Here is a 20349-nt window from a genome sequence, read left to right on the forward strand (position 1 = left end):
TGAGGGTGGTTATGTCACTTTATTTAGCAAATGGTCACACTCTAGGCCCCACAAAACTGCTCCTCCATCTCATCAGAGGGCCTGCCTCAGGTGGAAGCTCAGAGGTAGACACAAGGCCCAAATTCCCCATCAGCCTCCTCTTCCGCCCCACATGCCACACAGCACAGAACAGACTCGCTGCTCGCATAGTCAGGCGCCTACCCCCATGTGGCTCGGGGGCCTCCAGTGTTCAACAGCCATCTACTGGGGCTTCGGCCCAGCTCCAGACACAGAGGCCCTGCTCCTGAGATGCTGGCAGCTGGCCAGGGCGTCTGTCCCAACCGTGGGGATGCCAAACCCTTAATTCCCCGGCCCTGAAGCCTGTCCCTGCTGGGCAAGAAGCAAAATGTATGAAAATACTTTAATTATTTCTTCGAAACTGTTAAGAAATAAGGTCGTCTTGTTTTTCTTTTACAATCCCAGTAAAAAGTTCACATTGATGCCGGGGCCCAAGGCCAGCCCCTCAAGCAGAGCACCGGCCGCTCAGTAGAAACGCTTGTTGCGGTCCTGCCGCTTCTGGAACACCACGGCGCCCACCACGGCGCACACGACGATGCCCAGGAGCGCGCACAGCAGCAGCAGGAACACCCGCCACCCTGTCAGCGGCCCGCCGCGGAAGTTGCCCGTTGGGTCGTCCACATTGTCTGAGGGAGAAGAAGGGGGAGTTGAGGTAGCAGAATGGAGAGGCCCGACAGCTCCCTGATGGGGCCAGCCAACAGGACCGAGCAGGGCGGTGGCCCTGGCGAGGCCCCCATCCCCATCCCCAGGTGCACAGCCGCGCAGGCAAGGGGCAGGAAGTAGACACAGGGACATCCCTGAGGTTCCTAGAGATGGAGTTCTGGGGTGCCTTTCTGCTGCAAGTAGCTGGCAAACACTGGATTCCCAGGCGCCCCAAGAGGCCAGGGAGGCCCAGCATCTGCCTTCGCCAGCCTGCCCCTGACACCAGAGAATCTGCCTCAGAAGCAGCTCAGAGGTGGACACGAGGCCCAAATTCCCTGTCAGCCTCCTCTTCCACTCCACATGCCCTGACTCACACCTGGATGCATCTGGGGCCCCTGGGGTCCAGGCCCTCAGCACCCCACCCTGTACTTCTCCAGCCACATCACATCCCTGCCCAATAACACTGTTGATGACTCTGCCAGGCACCAGGGCCTGACACCTGCAGCATCTTCTGGAATCTGTGGGATGTGGCTCTCCTCTCGGCCAGGTCTGCATTGCAGGCTACAAGCCTGACATCCTCCCTTCCTGAAACACCTGACAGGGTAGGCCTGCTGACACAGTCCCACCGCCAGCCCCTCACCACGCCTGCACAGGGACAGTAATAGTCCTTACTAAACCAGGAGCTCCTAAGTAGCTCCTCGGCCTTGGGGCTCCCACAGCCTCACTTCTCCAACCAGGACCCTCACTTTGTGAGGACAAGGTCATAGCTAATCAGTGCCACAGGAAGAGCCCAGGTTTGAGATTTTGCAAAAACTCCAGCTCCCATCCTGACTTTATCTCCTCCTGCTGAAGAAACTCTAGGGTCAGTTTCCTCAGCCAGTGGTAGGACCTACTTCTCAGGCCATTTACTGAGGTCATACACGTGACCCTGTAGCTTTAACTAGCCGTTATCACAGCACCAAGTGCGGGAGGAAGCAGACACCAGGTGTTCACACATCTGTCTTAGCATCGTTTGCTGACCCAAGAGCCCAGGCCACAACCACAGCCAGACCCGGCAAGGAGGAACCACGAGCACGCATTGTCCACACTAGCTATGGCCCAGTCCCGGCCTCACACCAGGAACCCAAGCCCAGACTGGGAGGGGTCGCACACACCCACCTTTGGGCGACTTAAGGAGACTGACGCTGGGCTCAATCTTGGTCCAGTCGATGTTCTCCTCGTCAGGCGTGTGCTCTACCATCAGCTGAAACAGCTTCAGGGAGATGATGTCATGATTGTCTGCAGGACAGAGAAGCAGCTTATAAGGGGCCTGAGCCCACCTCTGGGCACACAGCCCATGTCCCTCCCAACCACATGAGGTGGCCAGGTCCCCCAGAGAGAACCTGCACCTGCCGGGCTGAGGGCTCAGCCTTGATCTGCGGTCAGCGACTGCACCTGAGGAGAATTGAGGAAGGCCCAGGTCTGACCAGTCTGGGCAGAAAAACTTCTGCTTGACCATAACTGATCATCCCAGTTCTGAGATGGGAAAGTTGAGGCTCACGGCCAAGACAAGGTTCCTAGTCAGCCTACCTCCTGCTATCAGCTAAGCCAACCACCTGGAACCCGAGGAAAGGGTCTGGAAAGGGGAGCGCAAAGAGCAAGGACCCAGTGGCCAGGTGGGCAGAGCCAAGCGGCACCCAATTGCCCAGTGTACACAGCCCCAGAGGCCCAACTCAGGTCAGAACGCAGCTCCCACCTGAGCTCGGCTGCTTCCTGGGTGTGTGAACGTGGAGAAATTCAACACTCAAATTTCCAACAGTCTCAGTTGTGCAAATAGCTACCTAAGCACACGTTGTGTGACTTTGCCCATGAGAGGCCTGTCCGCAACACCACTCCTCACCGAGCACCGAACAGCCTTAGGGAGCACCCACCTGCCACAGATCTGGCCCCCTCAGGACATATGCTGAAATTCTGTCACATGAAATTCAAGGTAACCCAAGAAGAAGGATGGTGGCAGATCTAGAGATTAACACCAGGATGGCAACGCGCTGAGAACTGATTACCAGGTAATCAGTGAGCAGGTAACACCTCCCAGGAACGAGGGGCTTTCTGGCCCATCCTCTTCTCTCTTGGATATACAATTACAATTTCTGTATTAAAAACTTTAAAACAATGGACACTCTGGGGACCAAGTGGGCCCAGACACTCCCATGGGGAGGAGGCTCCTGGACAGTGGCTGGTGCCATCTGAAGGCCAAGAGGAGGACTGAGGACCACAGCCAAGGGCTACCCTCAACTGCTGCCCAGGCCTGGCGGCACCCGAATGTTTACAGAGCATTCATTGTAGGACAAACAAGACAGAGCCCAACTTTATAGAGCTCACGATTCAGTGAGTGGGACAGAGACGATGAAATTATAAGGTATAAGAGGGTTAAGTGCTATAAAGAAAAATAAAGTCGAGAAAGGTGACAGAATGTGCAAATGACAGAGGTACATGTGTAAAATTTTAAATAGGGAAATCAGAGAAGGCCTCACTCAGAAAGTGACATCTGAGCAAGACCTGACGGAGATGAAAGTAAGACACAAGCACAAAGGTCCAAGGCAGGAGGGGACTGCTGTCTGCACAGCTGGAAGCAACGTAAATGGGGAACAGGGAGCAAAGAGTCAGAGGTGATGGGGTGGGTGAGGCGCTGGCACCAGGACCTGGAAGGGATGGATAGTGGCTGGAGAGCTCTGAGAGGAGCAGCAGTGACACCTCATGCAAGCTTTAATGGGATCGCTCTGGCTCCTGTGCTGAGACTGTCGGTGGCCAGCATGCAGGAACCGGTTGGGGGCTCCTGCAGGGGTCCAAGTGAGGGAGGACGGTGGCCCAGACCCTCCAGGTAGTAAAGGAAGGGCAAGAGGTGGTCCGCTGCACCGTGAAGACAAAGCCAGCAAGACTTGCTGATGGATGACAGTGGCATGTGAGACAAAAGGGGAATCCTGAATGATACAAGGTTTTTGGCCTAAGCAACTAAAGGACAGAGGTGTCATTTATGTCTTGATGGAAAGATGTGGTCTTCAGTTGTGCACATGTGATGCTGAGATGCCAAGCGGGTTGTTGGTGATACTGGGCTGCAGACAGACATCTGGGGTCAACGGCACCCAGATTCACAGCCTCTCAGGGAGACGGGAAGCTTGCCTAGGACTGTGAGAGACTGAGCCCTGCGCATGCCGACACTGACAGACGATGGGAAGAGGCGAAGAAACCAGGCACGTGTGGAACCAATGAAGTTCAAGAAGGAGATGACCAGCTATGTCACAAGCTCCCAAAAGACCGGGGAAGGTCAAAACTGAGACTTTACACCTTGTTCAGCCCACTCACCAGACAGGTCACCGGTGCCAGCCGAGGCCCCGAAGTAGTAGCCAGTGGGCAGGCGCACTCCCGTGATGTCGATGCAATTCTTCCACTCGTTCTTGTCCTCCAAGTCAGTCATCACCTGCAGCCAGCCAGCAGGTCAAGCTCACCCCAGACCCAGCCCGCCCGCCTACCCGAGTACCTCAGAACCGGCACAGGCAGAGCCGTCCCCAAGCCCCACCGGCTGCTCACCGTCAGGCGGCCCCGGGAGTAGCGCACAGCTAGGAAGGTGTCATGATCACGGTTGCGGAAGTCAGCCGTGCAGCCTGCCAGCTCCGTCCAGCGGCCATCCTTGCTGTGGTCGTAGGACAGGGAGCCATTGTTCACCATCACCGAGATGTATGGGAACACACGCTGTGACCAAGACACCAGTTATTACATGGCCAACCTGGCCTGCAGGAGGTAGCGGGAGCTCCACCAACCCCTTCCCCCGTCGCCCAGTCAACCGCCCAGTCCTCCGGGTCCCATTGTGCAGGAGGGAAGCGCCTACCTCCGTGCTCTCATCATTGGGGTATGTGTCCAGAAAGATGGCTAAGCCATGGAAGTTGTCTTTACTTCCAAACACAGGCCCTAGAATGAGGAGATGCTCTCATCATGGGGGAAACTGGGGTTGTCCCCTGGGTAATCTGAAGGACAACGTAGCACCAGTGTGGGTCAGGGGGAGAGATGCAAGCTATTAGTTGTGCACCCAGGGAAGAGAAGGGACCTCTGAAGGCAAAAGCTGGGGGGTGGCTTCAGGGGCATGGCAGAAAGGACTCAAGTTTAAAGCCTGAAATGGAAAGGGACAACACCTGGCCACATCCTCTGAGGAGTCAGGTGACAAGGGGTGGGGGGCGGGTATCTGGCATGTGAACAGCGGGTGGCTACACAGGACACCCTATCCTCTAACCCGGAGGCCAGCAACTTCTTGTCAAGGTCCAAAGAGCAAACGTTTTGGGCTTAGCAGGCCAAATATAGTCTGGGTCACACAGTCTTCCTTGTTTTTGCTTTTCAAAAATAGCCGTTTAAATGGTAGAATGGTAAAGACCATTCTTAGCTGGTGTATAATGCCAGGCCACCATGGGGTACAGAATTGAGCTGTAGGATCCAGCTCCTCCTCTTCCCGAAGGGACGCCCAGATTCCAGGGGTTCTGGGTTCCTTGAGGAAGAGGAAGAGCACCCTGACAGGAGGGTGCAGAGTGGAAGATTCTTGGCTACACAAGCTCCCACCGGCTCGAGCGCAGCCCTACCTGACACAAGGCGGTCCCGGGTATACCACAAGGCAATGCCATCTCCATGGAGATTCTTCTTCCCTGCACCATGGACTCTGAAGTGGACGTGCATCTCCCAGTCCTTGAGGAAGCAAGGCTGGAGGGAGAGCAGAGAGGGTGCTCAGAGCTCCCTGGGCCTTCCTGCCAGCTGGAGGTGACCCGGCACAGACCCTGCTCCCACTGAGCCTGGGCCAGTAGGGTCACTAGTACCACTGACCAACAGATCCCCCAGCTTTCTCAGCAGGAAGAAAGAAGACGGCTGAGACTACCAGGTGGGGAGTGAGAGGCCACACAGGGTCCCAAGGCTGCCTGAGGCCAGACCCCGCCCAACCCAGCTGTCTTCTGCACTTTGATTCACTCAACACCAGTCAAACCCGTCAGCCCTGTTTTCTCCCCAGGCTCACTGCTCCTGCCCCAGGATCCTGTGGGAGGGTTACTACCCCAAGTTTAAGCCACAGATTTTACAAAATTGAAACACATTTAGACAAAACAACTTGTCCACAGCAGGTAAGTGGATGGTCACGATTCACTCCCAGGTCTGTGTGATGCAGAAACTCGTGCTCTGTCTTCTAAACCTCCTGCAACCCTCGGGTCTTTAACACAAGCTGTATCAGCTCCCTTCTGGCCTCCCATCCCTACAATCTTCCCTCCTAACTGACCTTCCAAACTAAGGGACTCAAACTCAGGTCTGGCTGACTCCAAACCCCAGCACACCTCCTGCCTCTTGCAGACCTAGGCAAGCCCCAGCGTGGTGACAGCACTGGGGCTGGAGGCTGGAAGGGCTACTGCGATCTGAGGGAAGGCCAATGCTCCCCAGCATCCAGGAACACCAGGTGCACAGCTGGGCACTGCGCACTACAAGGGAAACAGCCTGGCCTCACCCACCAGGAAGCTGCTTGTGAAAACTAGTATGACATACACTTCAACATACTTAAGGGAAGTCTGTAGATGGGCATGTGAGCAAGTGATTAAACAAAGGACCATCAGACAGGCAAAATGAAAACAGGGTATTGCTGACCTACCAGATTACCAGCTATTACAGAGATTGCTAATACCACTATGGACAAGGACAAAGAGAAACACACGCACAACCAATGGGACTAAATGCTCCCGTCTTCTTGGGACGATATGGCTTTTGCAGCTTTTCAACAGAATGAGGCTGAGCCTTAAGCACTTACCCTTAAAGATATCAAAGATACTACTGCAAAAAGTATCAGTGCTATGTTTTCATTTTTGAAAAAAGAAATTAGTATATATGTAGATAAAGAAAGAAGAAAAGGAATATTTGAAATTTATAAAATGAACACATTACTTCTTAAATCAAAAAAAACTCAGAAATAAAGACCTTTATGTCCCATCATGAGTTATCTGGCTTGTGCATTCAGAGTTACCAGCCAGTGCTCTGGCTCCGGGCACCAGAAAGCCAGATGAGACCTGGCTCCAGAGAACATGGAACTAGTAGGCACCCGTGCAGCAGCTTACAAGTCACGTGAAGTCAGCCTTCCCAGTTCTTGACAGTTCATTGGGAAATCAAAAAAAATCTGCAAATTCTAGAGCAGGCAACAGAGCTCTCAAGGACAGACGAACAAAGAATCTTGAGTCCAAGGCCTGCTGTGGGTTGAGACCAAAAAGACAGCAAGCCAAAAGTAAGAATGAAAGAAAAAGGCTTCCCTGGGGACTACAGCCCAGCTCTGAGCCCCCTCAGTCTCTGAAATTCACGGAAAGAGACTCACCTAAGTCTCGTGTTTTAACAAAAAATATTACAAATACAAGATCTGGTACATGATCAAAATTACCAGGCACATGAAGAGACAACATATGAACAAAAACCAGAGGGAGGAACTCCACATTTTGGCCTTTCAAATAACTAGTTTACTATGTTCAAGGAGATAAAGGACAAGATTGAGAATTTTGGTAGGTAACTGTAAGTTTTAAAAATCACACTACGAATAATCTAGAACAAAGAATAACTGAAATTAACAATGTAATGAATAGGTTTTACAACAGATTAAAAACAAATGGAGAAAATTAATAAACTCAAGTCCACTCAAATTAAAAATATCCAAAATGAAGCAGAGAGAACAAAAGCATGGCAGATACAAAACTGTAAGAGGCAGAAGAAAGAGTGAGACAGTCTAAGGTAAGTATAATTGGAGTTTCAGAATAAGAAGCAATAGGGCAAAGAAAAATTTAAAGAGATACCTAAACCCTTACTAAAACTGATTCAAAGACATTATGCCACAAATCTTAAGTGTTACAAACCAAAGGAAATAAATTTTAAAAAATAAATAACTGCGCCTAGTCACATTAAGCAGGGGGGGGGGGGCGAGAAGGAAGGAGAAAACAAAGAAAAACATTCTTAAAAACAACCAAAGGAAAAAGACAGATTACCTCCAAAGGCACTACAATAAGCTGATACCCCACTTTGCAACAGAAACACTAGAAGATTATATAGTGATATATAAGGAGTTGAAAGAAAATAACAATTAACACAAGATTCTATACTTAGCAAATGTATCCTTCAAGAATAAAGGTGAAATTAAAACACCTTTAGATAAACAAAAACACTTAAAACTGTCTTTCGTTTTTAAGGGAGAAGGAAAATGATGCAGATGTAGGTCAGAGACTCAGGAAGGAAGAGCAATGAAGACAGTAAATATGAGGGTAAAAATCTACATAAATGTTTGCATAAAATGTTTTATGTTTAAAATGGAAAGGATTAAAATAAATGACAACAATGGGGAAACAGCATTAAAGTTCTAAGGTCCTTGCATTGTCCAGGAAGAAGGTAAAAGAACATATTATCAGACTTTGGTAAAACACAGATGTATGTTTTAAACTTGAGAGTAACCACTAAAAAATTGGGAAATAAGCACAAAACTTGTGTGCTAATAGAAGAGTAAAAATGTAATAAAAATGAACAAACCCAAAAGAGAAAAATGAAGAGAGCAGGCAGTACAAGTAGAAAGTAAATAGTAAGATGGTAAATTCAAACCAAATGCAAGGGAAATTTTACTAAATGCAGATGAACTAAATGCTGATAAGGGTACATAGAATATCTCTGTATTATTTCTTACAAGTGCATGTAAATCTACAATTATGTCAAAATAAAAAGTTTAATTTAAAAAGTAAAGAAAGGATCAAAGACTCAAACTAAGAACTAAATCTATAAATCTATAAAAACTAATACTATAAATTTCTTAGAAGAAAACATGGAGAAAATTTTCACAACACTGGATTTAACAATAGTTTCTTGGATAGGACAGCAGAATGCGCGCGACACACACGAAAAACAGGTAAGTCAGATTTCATCAAATTTTAAAACTTTTACATTCAAGAAAATCAAGAGAATAAAAAGACGCCCCACAAAATGAGAGACAATATTTCCAAAACAGGTATCTATAAGGGATTAATATCCAGAAAACATAGAGAACTCCAACAACTCAATGACAAAACAACCCAATTTAAAATGGGCCAAGGACTTGAACAGACATTTCTCCAAAGAAGATACACAAATGGCTAAAAGGCACATGAAAGGATGCTCAACATCATTAATCATTACAAAAGTACAAATCAAAACCACAAGATACCATTTCACACCCATTAGGATGGCTATTATTTAAAAAAAACAAAACAAAAAACGGAAAATAACAAGTATTGATGAGGATGTGAAGAAATTGGAACCTCTGTGCACTGCCGGTAGGAATGTAAAATGGCGCAGTTGCTGTGAACAACTCTGGTGGTCCTCAAAAGGTTTAAACACAGAGTTACCAAATGACCCGGCAATTCCTAGGTATATACCCAAAAGAAGAGAAATCAGACACTCAGATAGACACCCACATACACCCATGTTCATAGCGGCATTATTTACAACAGTCAAAAGGTAGAAACAACTCAAGTCCATCAACAGATGAATGGATAAACAAAATGTGGTGTGTACACACACACACACACACACACACACACACACACACACACACACAGAGGAATATTGTTCATACACAGAAAGAAACAGAAAGGAGTATGCTAGTTGCCAGGGCCTGTGGCGGAGGAGTGCGGAGTTGCTGTTTAATGGGGACAGTTTCCGTTCAGGATGATGAAAATGTTCTGGAGATGGATGGCGGGGGATGGCTGCAAGAGGTGAATGTACTTAAGGCTACTGATCTACACTTGAGAATGGTTAAGATGGTAAGTTTTATGTTATGTACATTTTACCACAATAAAAAAAAATTGAGGAATTTTCTTTCATATATGCAAATATATAAATACAGTTATCAAAACTAATTTTTGTTGAGGACCATTGTATTTTAAAAAACGGTTTCAATGCTAAAGAGTATCCTACTGAAGAGATGGTTTCATAAATTAAACGATTAAAAAAATAAGACTAAAACGGTAAGTTTTATGTTATATGTATTTTATCACATTAAAAATAAACCCCCAATAAGCCTAATTATAAGCTGTTTATCAGCGACAACTCTAAAACATAAAGAAATGGAAAAAAACTAAGTAAAAAACAGAAAAAGATACAGCGTGCAAATGTTAACCAAAACCAAGCTGGTGTAGCTATTGCAATAACAAAGTCTAAAAGGCAACTCTTCTTAATGACAAAAGATCCCATTTACCAGAAAAATTTTGGACTCAAAATACATACAGCAGAAGCTGCCAGAACTACAAAAGATAAAAACAAATCCACACACAGAAATGTTAACACACCTCTCTTAGTAACTCATAAAAGTGAACAAGATTGGCAGGAGGGATATAGAAATTTGAACCTAATCAGCAAACTTGACCTAAGGATTGAAATGGCACACTGACTCAAGCCACACGCTTTGCAGGCAAGCATAATGTTTTCCCCAAACATGACCGTGTGAGGGACCGTCTGCCAGTCTCAACAGACCTCCAAAGACTGAAATCATAAGTATGTTCCTTGGCCATGATGAAATTAAACTAGACATCAGTAATAACTCTAAAAAAAAAAAAAAAACATTTAAAAACCTATCTCGCATACACAAAAGTCAGTCCAGAAGCCAGGGTCCAAATGGTCTCTTTGGTGCCCAGGAATTCTCTGCACCTGGGAATAACACACTGAGATAAAACCCTAAGAGGATGCAAGGTAATGCATCTGCGCAGCAGGGCAACTGTGAACAGAGAGGTGAGAGCAGAAAACCTCCCCTCCTGTCCCTACCATGTTCACAGGGAGGTCAGTTTCAAGAAAAAGCACATGGGGAAGTTCAGGGTCTGGAACCTGATCTTTCAAGACTAACTAGGCCTTAGTCTCCACGCACCACAGATTGAAGACTGCAGATTGGTGGATAGAAATACTACGATACAGACAACATAAAGCCTCTGAAGGATTTTATGTAGTTAATGTAAGAGCTGGAACTGATTTAGATGCTGCTTTGGGGAAGGAACAAGACATCGCCATGGTTCTCCAGCCTGGCTGCACAGCCCAGGCACCAAGGGAGGAGCTTAGAAATCTTAATGCTCCCACTATCCCCCAGGCCAATGAAATCAGAATCACCTGGCAATCACAGAGCACTTTACAACTGGGTGATTTCCAGGTCTTTGCTGGCAACACAGTGGAAAGCAGAGTGAATCCAACAGTCAGCTGATACACTAAAGTTTTTGATGAAAGATCACTCCAAGATTTGGGGTTTATAAATGAAAAGAAGTTCAAAATACTGAGTGACCCTGCTATAATAAAACTTCCTGCGTCTCCATCTACTATCTAGTGAACAGATTCTCCGCGTTCACATTTAAAGAACAAAAAGCAGAAATGGAGTTGAGGATTGTTTCATTCTGACAATAACATTCATCCAAACAGGGGCTGACAGCTCACTGAGATGCATTCCAGTAAATTTTCACTTCTCTACAATAATTTTTCAAAAACTGTGTAATGCGTTTACTTTGATCAATTGTGTACTGGTAATACTCTCAAAGAAAATATTAAAACTGAGTTTCAAGGTCTCAACAAAGTTAAAAAGTTTAAATTATTATACTTCTTTCAGTCACAAAGGAATATGACAGGCTAATCTTCAGAGAGTACCTCAGCAAAAAAAAGTTAAAGACCATGCTGCAGCCTATAGGAAGACAGGCCCTCAGAACAGGCGGAACCAGTCCCTCGAGCGCCCCCTGTGTACTGTGCTCCAGCCAACAGGCACTTGGAGCTCAAGTTGCCGCTTGGCCACATTCCTTCACCCAGACCGCTCGGCCCCCTTACCACCTCTTATCTCTGCTGGGAAGACAGCAGGTACCCGGCAGTGCTTGCTAATTTGCTGCCTTTCCCAGACCGAGTTGAGTAAAGGGCACAAAAAAGAAAAGTCCAGAAAGCACCTCTCTTCAGCCCATTAAAAGAAGAGGTGGACCTTGGGAAACACTGGGCGGAAAATTCTAAGAGTTCCAAGCAATTTCTTTCAGGAACTAGAGGAAACACTCCAGCTCTTTAGGGACTACCTGCTGGGCCAAATAAGAAATGTCCCTGGAGCTGAATGGGGGGGGTGGGGGAAGGAAGATAAGGCAATTATATTCCAGGCTGTGAATTTTCAAAGAAGTGCAGAATCCTGTCAGCACTGTGACACTGCCACACCACTAGTGGACAATGCCAACCGCCAGTTATCTACAACTATAATTAAGTTACTTGTGACTGAACCTGATTTCCAACAGTTCCGAATGTACCTTAAAAAAAAAAAAATTACACGGAACTCATTTTCATAAAAAATATAAGGCCACATTATCATTTTAAAAATTTTTTTGAAAGTTTTAAGACAAAATAATGTGACAGAATGTGACTTAGGGGAGATAGGGTAATTATTGAAGTACTCTGAGTGGGTGGCACTTGAGCTGAGACTTAACAGATGAGAAGAAGGCAAGTAGGCATGGAGAACCAGGAGGCAGTGTCCCAGACAGAAAGAACAACAAGTGCAAAGGTCTTGAGGCAAGAAGGAAGCCAGAGAGGCTGGAACAAAATCTACAAAACAAATGACAAGATGCCAGGCACCAGGGGCCAGAATGTGTAGACGTAATGCAAGTTTACCCCTTCACAGGTGATCCCTGGCTCTGAGGATCAGAGTGAAAGCTAAGGAAAGTAACCCCAGATGCCCCTAGCAATAAGAGGAGAAGCCGAGGGAACAGGCAGATGAGGTAACACGAGAACAGTATGAGCTCCTATTAAATGGGGGCATCAACCAGAAGGGACAAAGAGCAGGGTGATAGAGAAAACCAGGAAAGGGTTGAGGCCAGGCAGGCTGCGGTAGGAGCAAGTTTTGCTCCAAGTTGTGACCCAGCCCCAATTATTCCCCTTTCACCCCTTTCCTGAGCTAGACTCCCTCAGTGTGGAGTCTGTGTAGCAACTGATCTTCATCATTGCTTATGTGACATGCCAGTGACACCTGAGGGTCCCTGACCTCTGAAGCAAAGGTCACAGAAACTGAAACTGTCCACAAGTCCAATTCCTCCATACCACTGATAACAAGACCCTCAATCAAGCACTGGGGAAGGAGGCTGAGTCTGCAAGTATTTCTAAGGGGTTCCTTCACCATCCAGGGGAAGGGGGTCAAATGTAGCGAGTGATTTGCTGGGCTTGGAGATCAGATAATCAGTTTAAATTGTTTATGCCGAATTATTCGCTGTTAGCTCTGCATAAAATCACAATAGCCACCTATTTCAAAGAGCCTGTATGAGAATTAAATGAACTAAGGTGTCTTAAAGTCAGTGCCTAACATACAGCAAAGTATCTAATAAAGATCCCATTCCTCCAATGTATTTCACTATTTGAGACAATTCAATTTAGACAGACTGACAGCTCTACTATTTACTGGCTGTGTGACTTTGGGTAAGGCATTTTCAATTCTGAGCCTTAGCTTCTTAGTGAAATGGAAATAACATCACTTACTTCACATGGGTTTTGAAAGAATTAAGTGAGAAGGGTGTAGTGTCAAGCACAGCTCCTGACACAGAGTAGCCTCAACAGCCATTACCTGTTATTACTGGTGTGACCAAGATGGGAAAGGAGGGATGGAGGGGCAAGCCTTAAGGGTATGCCTGACCTCTGGCGAACCACTCACCTGATGGTTCCAGATAGAGCCCTCTTTGCTGCGTTCGTCAGGGGTCAGACGCACATACTGGCTCGTAAGTATAGTGCTGCCTTGGAAATCCCAAAGAGGCATGGAGCTGGAACCGACCCCTGTGAGTAAAGACGGGCATAGACAGGTGTGTAAAAGGACATGCCAGAAATGACCTCGCCAGAGGCAGTAAACCCACAGAGTTACTCTGCTGGGGAGAACGGGCACCCCCTTCCTCAACCCTATGCTGCCTCGCCCTCACCATGCACTCATCCTCGCCCAGGCCTCACCTTGGTAAGGCTTGATAAGCGAATGTTCCCGCTTGAGATGTTCACTATTGCCATCGGTTATATCCGCAGCCACCCGCCCCAGCAACAGGAGAAGAAGTAGAGGTGTCGTGGGGCCAGGGCCGGGGCAGGGAAGCCCAGGCCTCCCCGGGCACCTCCAGCCCCAGCCCCAGCGCCAAATCCAGCCTTCCGCCGCCATTCTCCGTTCCTCTCCGCCACTTCCGCTCTAGGACTTCCGCCTTCCGGGTGTTCCATCTAATGGCGATCGGCCGGAAACCCCTCAAACTTAGTATCGCTGGGGAGTTAAAAACAAAGCCTCGGAGCCGAAGGTGCGGTCGCTTTACTTGCTGAGCAACCCCCATCCTGGTCCAGCGCAGTACTATCTCTTTGGCTGTGCCGGCGCACTGGCCGCCTAGCCTCAGCAACGGGTTCTTACGAGGCACAACCAATCATGGAACAGCACGTTAGGTGTGTGAGCCAATGGGGAACAGAGGGATGATTTGAGTCGGGGGCAGCACGAGGGGGCCTCTGCAAAGCGCGGCATGCTGGAACTTGTAGTTTTGGTGTGCTGCTGGCGCGGGCTGGACAAACGGAGATTATAACGCCCTCAGCCGCAGGCCATTGATCGCGTCCTTGCAGTAACCTTTCCCAAGTCCGGGGAAAAAGGAGTTCTAAATTGAAGACAGAGGCCTGAATTCCAACTCTCGCGCCATTTCGGGCTCCCTAGGTGACACCCCCTCCCCCACCTCCTTTACCCCCGGCGAGCCGTTAGTTGGCTCTGGCTTCACCCGCTCCACCTTTCCGTCTCTAAAGACAGAATTCCCACTAATTTGAGGGCGTCCACTACTCCCAGCTCCTCAGGGCCAGTCGGATTTAAGCAGGAGGGCAGACCTGGACTCTGTCCCGGGACCCCAGTAATGGTTGAGACGCATCGAGAGCCAAACGATAGTAACGCCTGTCCGATACAGCAAGAACTGTCCACGAAAGATGTAGGAAAGCTGACTACGGACCAAAGGTCAAAAACTGGTGGCCCGCCGCCAAATAGAGCTCTGTTTTACCTAATACTATTTCAATAAACGATTTAACTACCGATATCTTTAAATGCGGTATCTTAAATTCACATTAGAAATCCAAATTTCCAGTTTCTCTGGAAAAATGAGGAGATCCAACCACACTAAGCCCATGAGCTGTTCCTCCTACAAATGCCTTCCTCTTCTAAGCCTGTCTACATACTGACCACTAATTTACAGCACCTGTCTGGCCCCTCTAACTTTTGAATTAATGACCCTTGTTATAGATCACAGGATAGAATCTTGATTGATTGCTGTTTTATTTGACTTTAAGGAGCTTCCCTTTTGAATGAATGGACTTATTCAGGATTAAGTATCGACAACTTTTCTATTTTACATAAATTTTTAGTGAGCGTTTTTTTATTAAAGTTATTTATATATATGTATATATATAGTACAGACATATGTACAAGAGTCCTCTGCCACTCCTCTCTCAAGGGGTATACCCTTCCAGTGATTTACCCATATCTGGACAAAAAGGACATGTACATTCCACTAAACCTCCATTACTGAACCCCCAGCATCTACAACAGTGCTTGGCACATAGTGAGTGATTAATAAATAATTGATGAAAAAATAAATATTTGTTTTAGAACCTGGAATCGGGTCATGAAGAAAGAGTAATTTACCAGAAAGGGGAAAGGCATCCTCAGGCAGAGGCACAGGAAACGCAAAGGCAGGAGTTGATGCCTGAAAGCATAAGGAAGGCAGTTTGGAACAGCCCAAGAGTGGTAGGAGAGAGTTTGACTGAGGCCAGAACTCCAAGGGTCTTTCAACCCAGCTAAAGAACATGACCTTTTTCCATAAGGCGATGGGATGGTTTTAAGCATGAGAGTGGTCAATGTGGGTTTCTCTGGCTAAGGGGGTGTCACCTTGTCTCCATAGAGAGGGATCCAAACTGGAATGATGAGTGACTCGAGGGCTCTAAGTCCATACTTAAAGTAAAATACAAGTCTTGTAGTGGGTACGTGCATCAGTAAGAAAGAGGCAAACTTAGGACTCTGGCTAAGGGCCAAGTTCATCTGAGACTGGGCCAGGCTGAGAGGGCGGAGTGCCACTCTCCAGTTGACAGGGCTATACTGAGGTGGGATTTGTATGTAAGTGAGTGAACTGTGAATGCACATGTGTCTTTGGGCACAGATATACCTAATCTGTACCCCTCCCTGGGTGGGTGAATGTGGGTGTACACATGTGCAGGTGTGCTTGTCACATGTACCTGTCCGCAGGACTGTGCATACATATGACTGAACACTAGTTGGTCCCTACAAGGGAGAGCCTGTGTGTTTATGACATGCGCACCTGAATGGTCTGTATGTGCATAACTATGTGTGCAAGGTGAATGTCCATCTGTCTGCACACCTGGGCACATGTTTGGAAAGTGTCTAGGGATAGAGGTAGTAACTACACAGGTGCGACAGCCTGCGGGGAGGGGTGCCAAGTATGCACATGCCCAGCACACAGCAGGTGTGAGATAAGTGTTTGCTGAGTAAGAACCACATGTGGATACTCAGTGCATACGTACAAATGTACACAGGAGCCCCTGCCAGGCTGTCCAAAGGTGCCTAGGTGTGTGAACATGCCCTTCGGTGTGCCCAAACATGACCTTGGCACTCCCTAGGCTGAGCCAGACGAGGACGGGCTCCTTACTGGGCACATAGAGGACTCTACAGCAGGGCGCTGCCAAGGTTGCGTTGGTGGTGGTGGTGGTGGTGGTGGTGGTGGTGGTGGTGTGTGTGTGTGTGTGTGAGAGAGAGAGAGAGAGAGAGAGAGAGAGAGAGAGAGAGAGAGGGAGAGAGAGAGTGTGTGTGTATGTAGGAAGAGGCGTTCGCTCTCTTAGACCTTGCTTCTTTCTGTGGTTCGGTTTCTATAGAGACACTTCCTGTGGCAGAGAAAAGAGGTAGTGAGCTGGTGTTTCAGGATGTGAGGGCCCGCAGGAGCGGAGCAGGGCTCTCTCCACCGCCTGCCCGCCACCCTGCAAGCTCCGGCCGGTGCTGCCCACAGTCCCCATGGTGGGCACCCCCCGAGGCGGCGACCGGTGAACAGCAAAGGCATGCCAGGGAAGCCCAAGCACCTGGGCGTCCCCAACGGGCGCATGGTGAGTGTGGGCTTCAAGCCAAGCCCATGGGGAGGGGTGGGCACACCCAGGGTGGAGCCCAGGAGCACACCCAGCAGGGCTGGGCAAGAGCCTGCATGCTGCTAGCGGGCAGGAGAAGTTAGGTACAGATAGCACCAGGCAGTAGGACCTGGTACCCTCACCCCAGGACCTTCCAGATTGGCCTATTGGGGACCTGGGGCAACCTAGGAATGAGACCAGAGCACAGAGGGCACAAGCTTCTGGTCCGGCCCCCACTGCTCCCTCTCCTGCTACTTTGGTATCATCCAGGGCTACCTGCATCCTAGCATGCCCCTTGCCCCCTGCACACTCCCTCAGTGGTCCAAGCCCCCATACCTTATTTAGCCTCAGCCCTCCCCTTCTCAGCTGATGTCCTGATGCCCGAAGTCAGGTAAGAGGCAGCCCTCACTGGGTCAGTCAACTGCCCTATAGCTGAACATGCTCTAGAGGCTTTCTGCCAGAACTAGCAGTGTTTGGGCAGCTTGGGATGGATCAGTAGGGTCAGGCCAAGTTGGTGCAGCTTTTGTCTCTTTTACTCCTGGGCTACCAGGAAGGGTAGGGGTTGCTGGGCACCAGTATGCCCCTAGCTGCTGCTGCTGCTCCACCTCCTAACCCCTCTCCCTGCTGCTTGGCCTCTGGGTCAAAGCTGCTCTTGGAAGGTCCAGCTTCTTTATTCATTCAGCAGCTGGGGCAGGCTGTGCTGGGTCTTCCTTCTATCCCTCGGATACCAATTCCTCCTAACAACCCCAGGAAGGCGAGGCTCTTACCTGACCCCAGCCCAGTACTGTGGGACAAAGCCAATGGGTCTAGGAAGACCTGAGTTCCAGTCTCTGGTCTGTTCTCCCTTCCTAGGGGGTCTTCTCTGACCCTCTGTTCCTTCAGCTGTAAAATCAGATTAGAAGAAATCTCAAAAGATTATTAAGATGATTGAGTGGAATGGTGAATATGAGGCCCCTGACCCATTGTGTACAAGGGCTCCACAAATGCCAGCCCAACTCCCCGCTTCATTCTCATCTTCTCTTCAAGGATCCCCTGTTTCACCAAGAAGCTGAGCCACCCCCAACCTCACTCCTGCCTCCTAATTCTCAAGCTCTGTCTCCATCTCTCCTTCTTTCAGCATTTCTTAATGGCCCAGCCCCAGGCTAGCTGGATGGTAAAGAGGAGACCCCTCCAAGCTGGTCAGTTCCCACCTTACCATCTCTACTGTTGACCTAACTGAAAGTTCGAGAACCCGTGGGCCTCACACTTCCACCTAGAGGCATGACACTTGGGTGTCCAGGCCAAGGGGGTCCATGCTCACTCTCATGTCCACCCAACAGGGCAGCTGTGGGGTCCAGAGACAGACCCAGCCTCTGCCCTGCCTGTATCAACCATGGCTGCCCTACCCAAAATCATCCAGAGCTGGGAAGGCACCCAAGCTCTGGCCCCAGCCCCTGCAAGCCCATGGGCACCCTGGCTCCTCTCAGCAACCTGCATGCACAGATTTATCTTCGCCCTCCTGGGGTTGTTCTGAATGCTCTGTGCCATCTCTGGGAATCCCGAGGGCCATATTGGCCACTTGCTGGTCATCGGGAGCTTTATGGGACCATGCTCAGCTGAGACAGGGAGAGACAGACAGGCATGGGCATTTGCAACAGGGATGTGCACAGAAAGAGACACCTGTGAGCCAGACATCTGGCTCCTTCCATGAATTACCTCCTGATGGAGGCTCAGAGGAGTGTATGACTTCCTGAGGGCAGCTGGTTAGCAGAAGGGTCCAGCTGGTTGACTCAATGCCAGGGCTCCTCAGCCTCCCCAGGTTGCCTGGCTCTGTCCTCCCCCACCTCCCCCTGCCACCACCCCACCCACCATCATCCCCTGCAGAGGCAGCTTCATTCGTCATCCTCGTCTTTCTGCCATTCCATTTTTCAGACAGTTGCAATGAAACCTGTCACTTAGAGATGGCTCCCCATCCCCCCTCCCAAAGATGTCACACAGCCCCAACTGCCACTTCATTTGTTCATTCACTCATTAGGGCCTGCCCTATGCCGGCCCTGTTCCAGGCACTCAAGGCCCAGGCCCATAACCCTGCCCCTGCCCTCAAGCAGTTCCTGGTCTGGCAAGACACAAAATACATGGGCACAAAAACCAGAATAAAATTCAGGTTTGAGTAACAGCCACTGGTCACGATAGAGAAAGCTTGAGGGGGACCTGGGGAGGAAAGATTAACCCCTTCCCCACTCACTTGGTATCCTGTGGCATGGAAGGAGTCCTGAAAGGGTGTGCCAGCTGGAGGAGGGCATGGCCGGGCGAGAGGGCCAGATGTGGGGGGATACTGGGAAGGGGTGGTTATAGTGTCCTGTCTCTCTCAGGAGGCCCAGTTCATCTTCTGTACCTGACAAGGAGACCTGCAAGGCAGAGCCCGCTGTACCTCTTGGCCATTCAGCTTGGGGCCAGGCCTTGGGGGGCAGGTGACCCTATAGAGGGGTCAAGACTGGGGTCAGCTCCACAAGGCTGGCTCAGGCTGAAGGGGCCAGGCTCTCAGGGGACTCTGTGGCTATACCTAGAGAGGCTCTCAGGGTCTCATTTCCCCAGCTAGGATGAAATGAGATGATGGTACAGAGTGCCCGGCACAGAAGATGCTCAGTAAATTGGGCCTCCCTTTGACGTCTGACCCCTCCAGAGGTCAGAGTTCAAGATAAGCCCCTGGACCCTTTACCCCTAATTGACCCTGCCTACTTGTGGCCAAAAGGCTGAGGCCCTGGGTCCCCCAGATCTCCTGGGATATCGCCTGTCCACCCAGGGAGGCAGCTTAGTGGAGGGAAGACCTTGGGCTCTAGCGTCAAGCACACTTGAATTCTGATTTCAGCTCAGCCGCTTCCCAGCTGTGTGACTTCTTTGAGCTTAGGTTTCCTCACTTGTGAGATGGAAGTGAAAATGGCTACCACACAGGATCAGGATGTAAGGATGGAGTGAGAACAAAGACAGGTGCTGTCAGAGTACCTGTCACACAATTGGAGCTCAGGAAATGCTGGGCTGCCCTCACCTTAGTCTAAATTCTCAGATACCAGTGGCTCCCCAAGGCCAATGTCCTAAAAAAAAAATATGGCAAACTGAGGCCAAACTGTGGGTCAGGGGTGCGTGCCACTGGCCACCACACCCTTCCTCATCCTCCCTTCCCCTTTTTTCCCACGCACTCACCACTTCTCTTCAGGCAGGCCGGGGTGGGGCAATGGCAGCCCTGCTTAGCACAATTTCCCCAGGCATGGGAGCCCAGGCAGGTTGCAGCCCAGCCAGAGGCATCAGCATAAGGTCAGCAGAGCCCCTGACTGCCTGTTGCTTTCACATAGGGGCCTCATTTGCCCTTCCTAGCAGCTCCGGCAGGATGGGAATGCTGAGCCCCATGCTATCTGGGGGAAGCTGAGGCCCAGAGAAGGAAAGTTACTTGCCTGGGAATAATGGAACTGGAACTGGAACTCCATCCCTGTCCCCTCCCACTCTGGATCTTGGTCCCTA

At 49.3% G+C, this 20349-nt stretch overlaps 2 protein-coding genes across 3 annotated transcripts in view; one reads left to right on the plus strand and one right to left on the minus strand.

Moving 5' to 3' along the window:
* Nucleotides 1–14006, minus strand: LMAN2 (lectin, mannose binding 2). Its single transcript, XM_016158372.2, has 8 exons — nt 13675–14006; nt 13388–13506; nt 5304–5421; nt 4565–4644; nt 4267–4428; nt 4042–4156; nt 1858–1977; nt 1–683 (listed from the first exon to the last, which is right to left on the minus strand). The coding sequence occupies exons 1-8, from the start codon at nt 13868–13870 to the stop codon at nt 523–525; spliced, it is 1071 nt and encodes a 356-aa protein (XP_016013858.2). The 5' UTR covers nt 13871–14006; the 3' UTR covers nt 1–522.
* RGS14 (regulator of G protein signaling 14) overlaps nt 14005–20349 on the plus strand; it is a 16130-nt gene continuing 9785 nt past the window's right edge. For both annotated transcript variants that reach the window (XM_016158414.2, XM_016158415.2), the window contains exons 1-2: nt 14005–14139; nt 16612–16836. In XM_016158414.2, the coding sequence (XP_016013900.2) occupies nt 16792–16836 (45 nt within the window). In that variant the 5' untranslated portion in view covers nt 14005–14139; nt 16612–16791. The remainder of the gene's footprint in view (nt 14140–16611; nt 16837–20349) is intronic.

This window comes from Rousettus aegyptiacus, unplaced genomic scaffold, assembly GCF_014176215.1.
Source record: "Rousettus aegyptiacus isolate mRouAeg1 unplaced genomic scaffold, mRouAeg1.p scaffold_m13_p_7, whole genome shotgun sequence".
Lineage (NCBI taxonomy): Eukaryota > Metazoa > Chordata > Mammalia > Chiroptera > Pteropodidae > Rousettus > Rousettus aegyptiacus.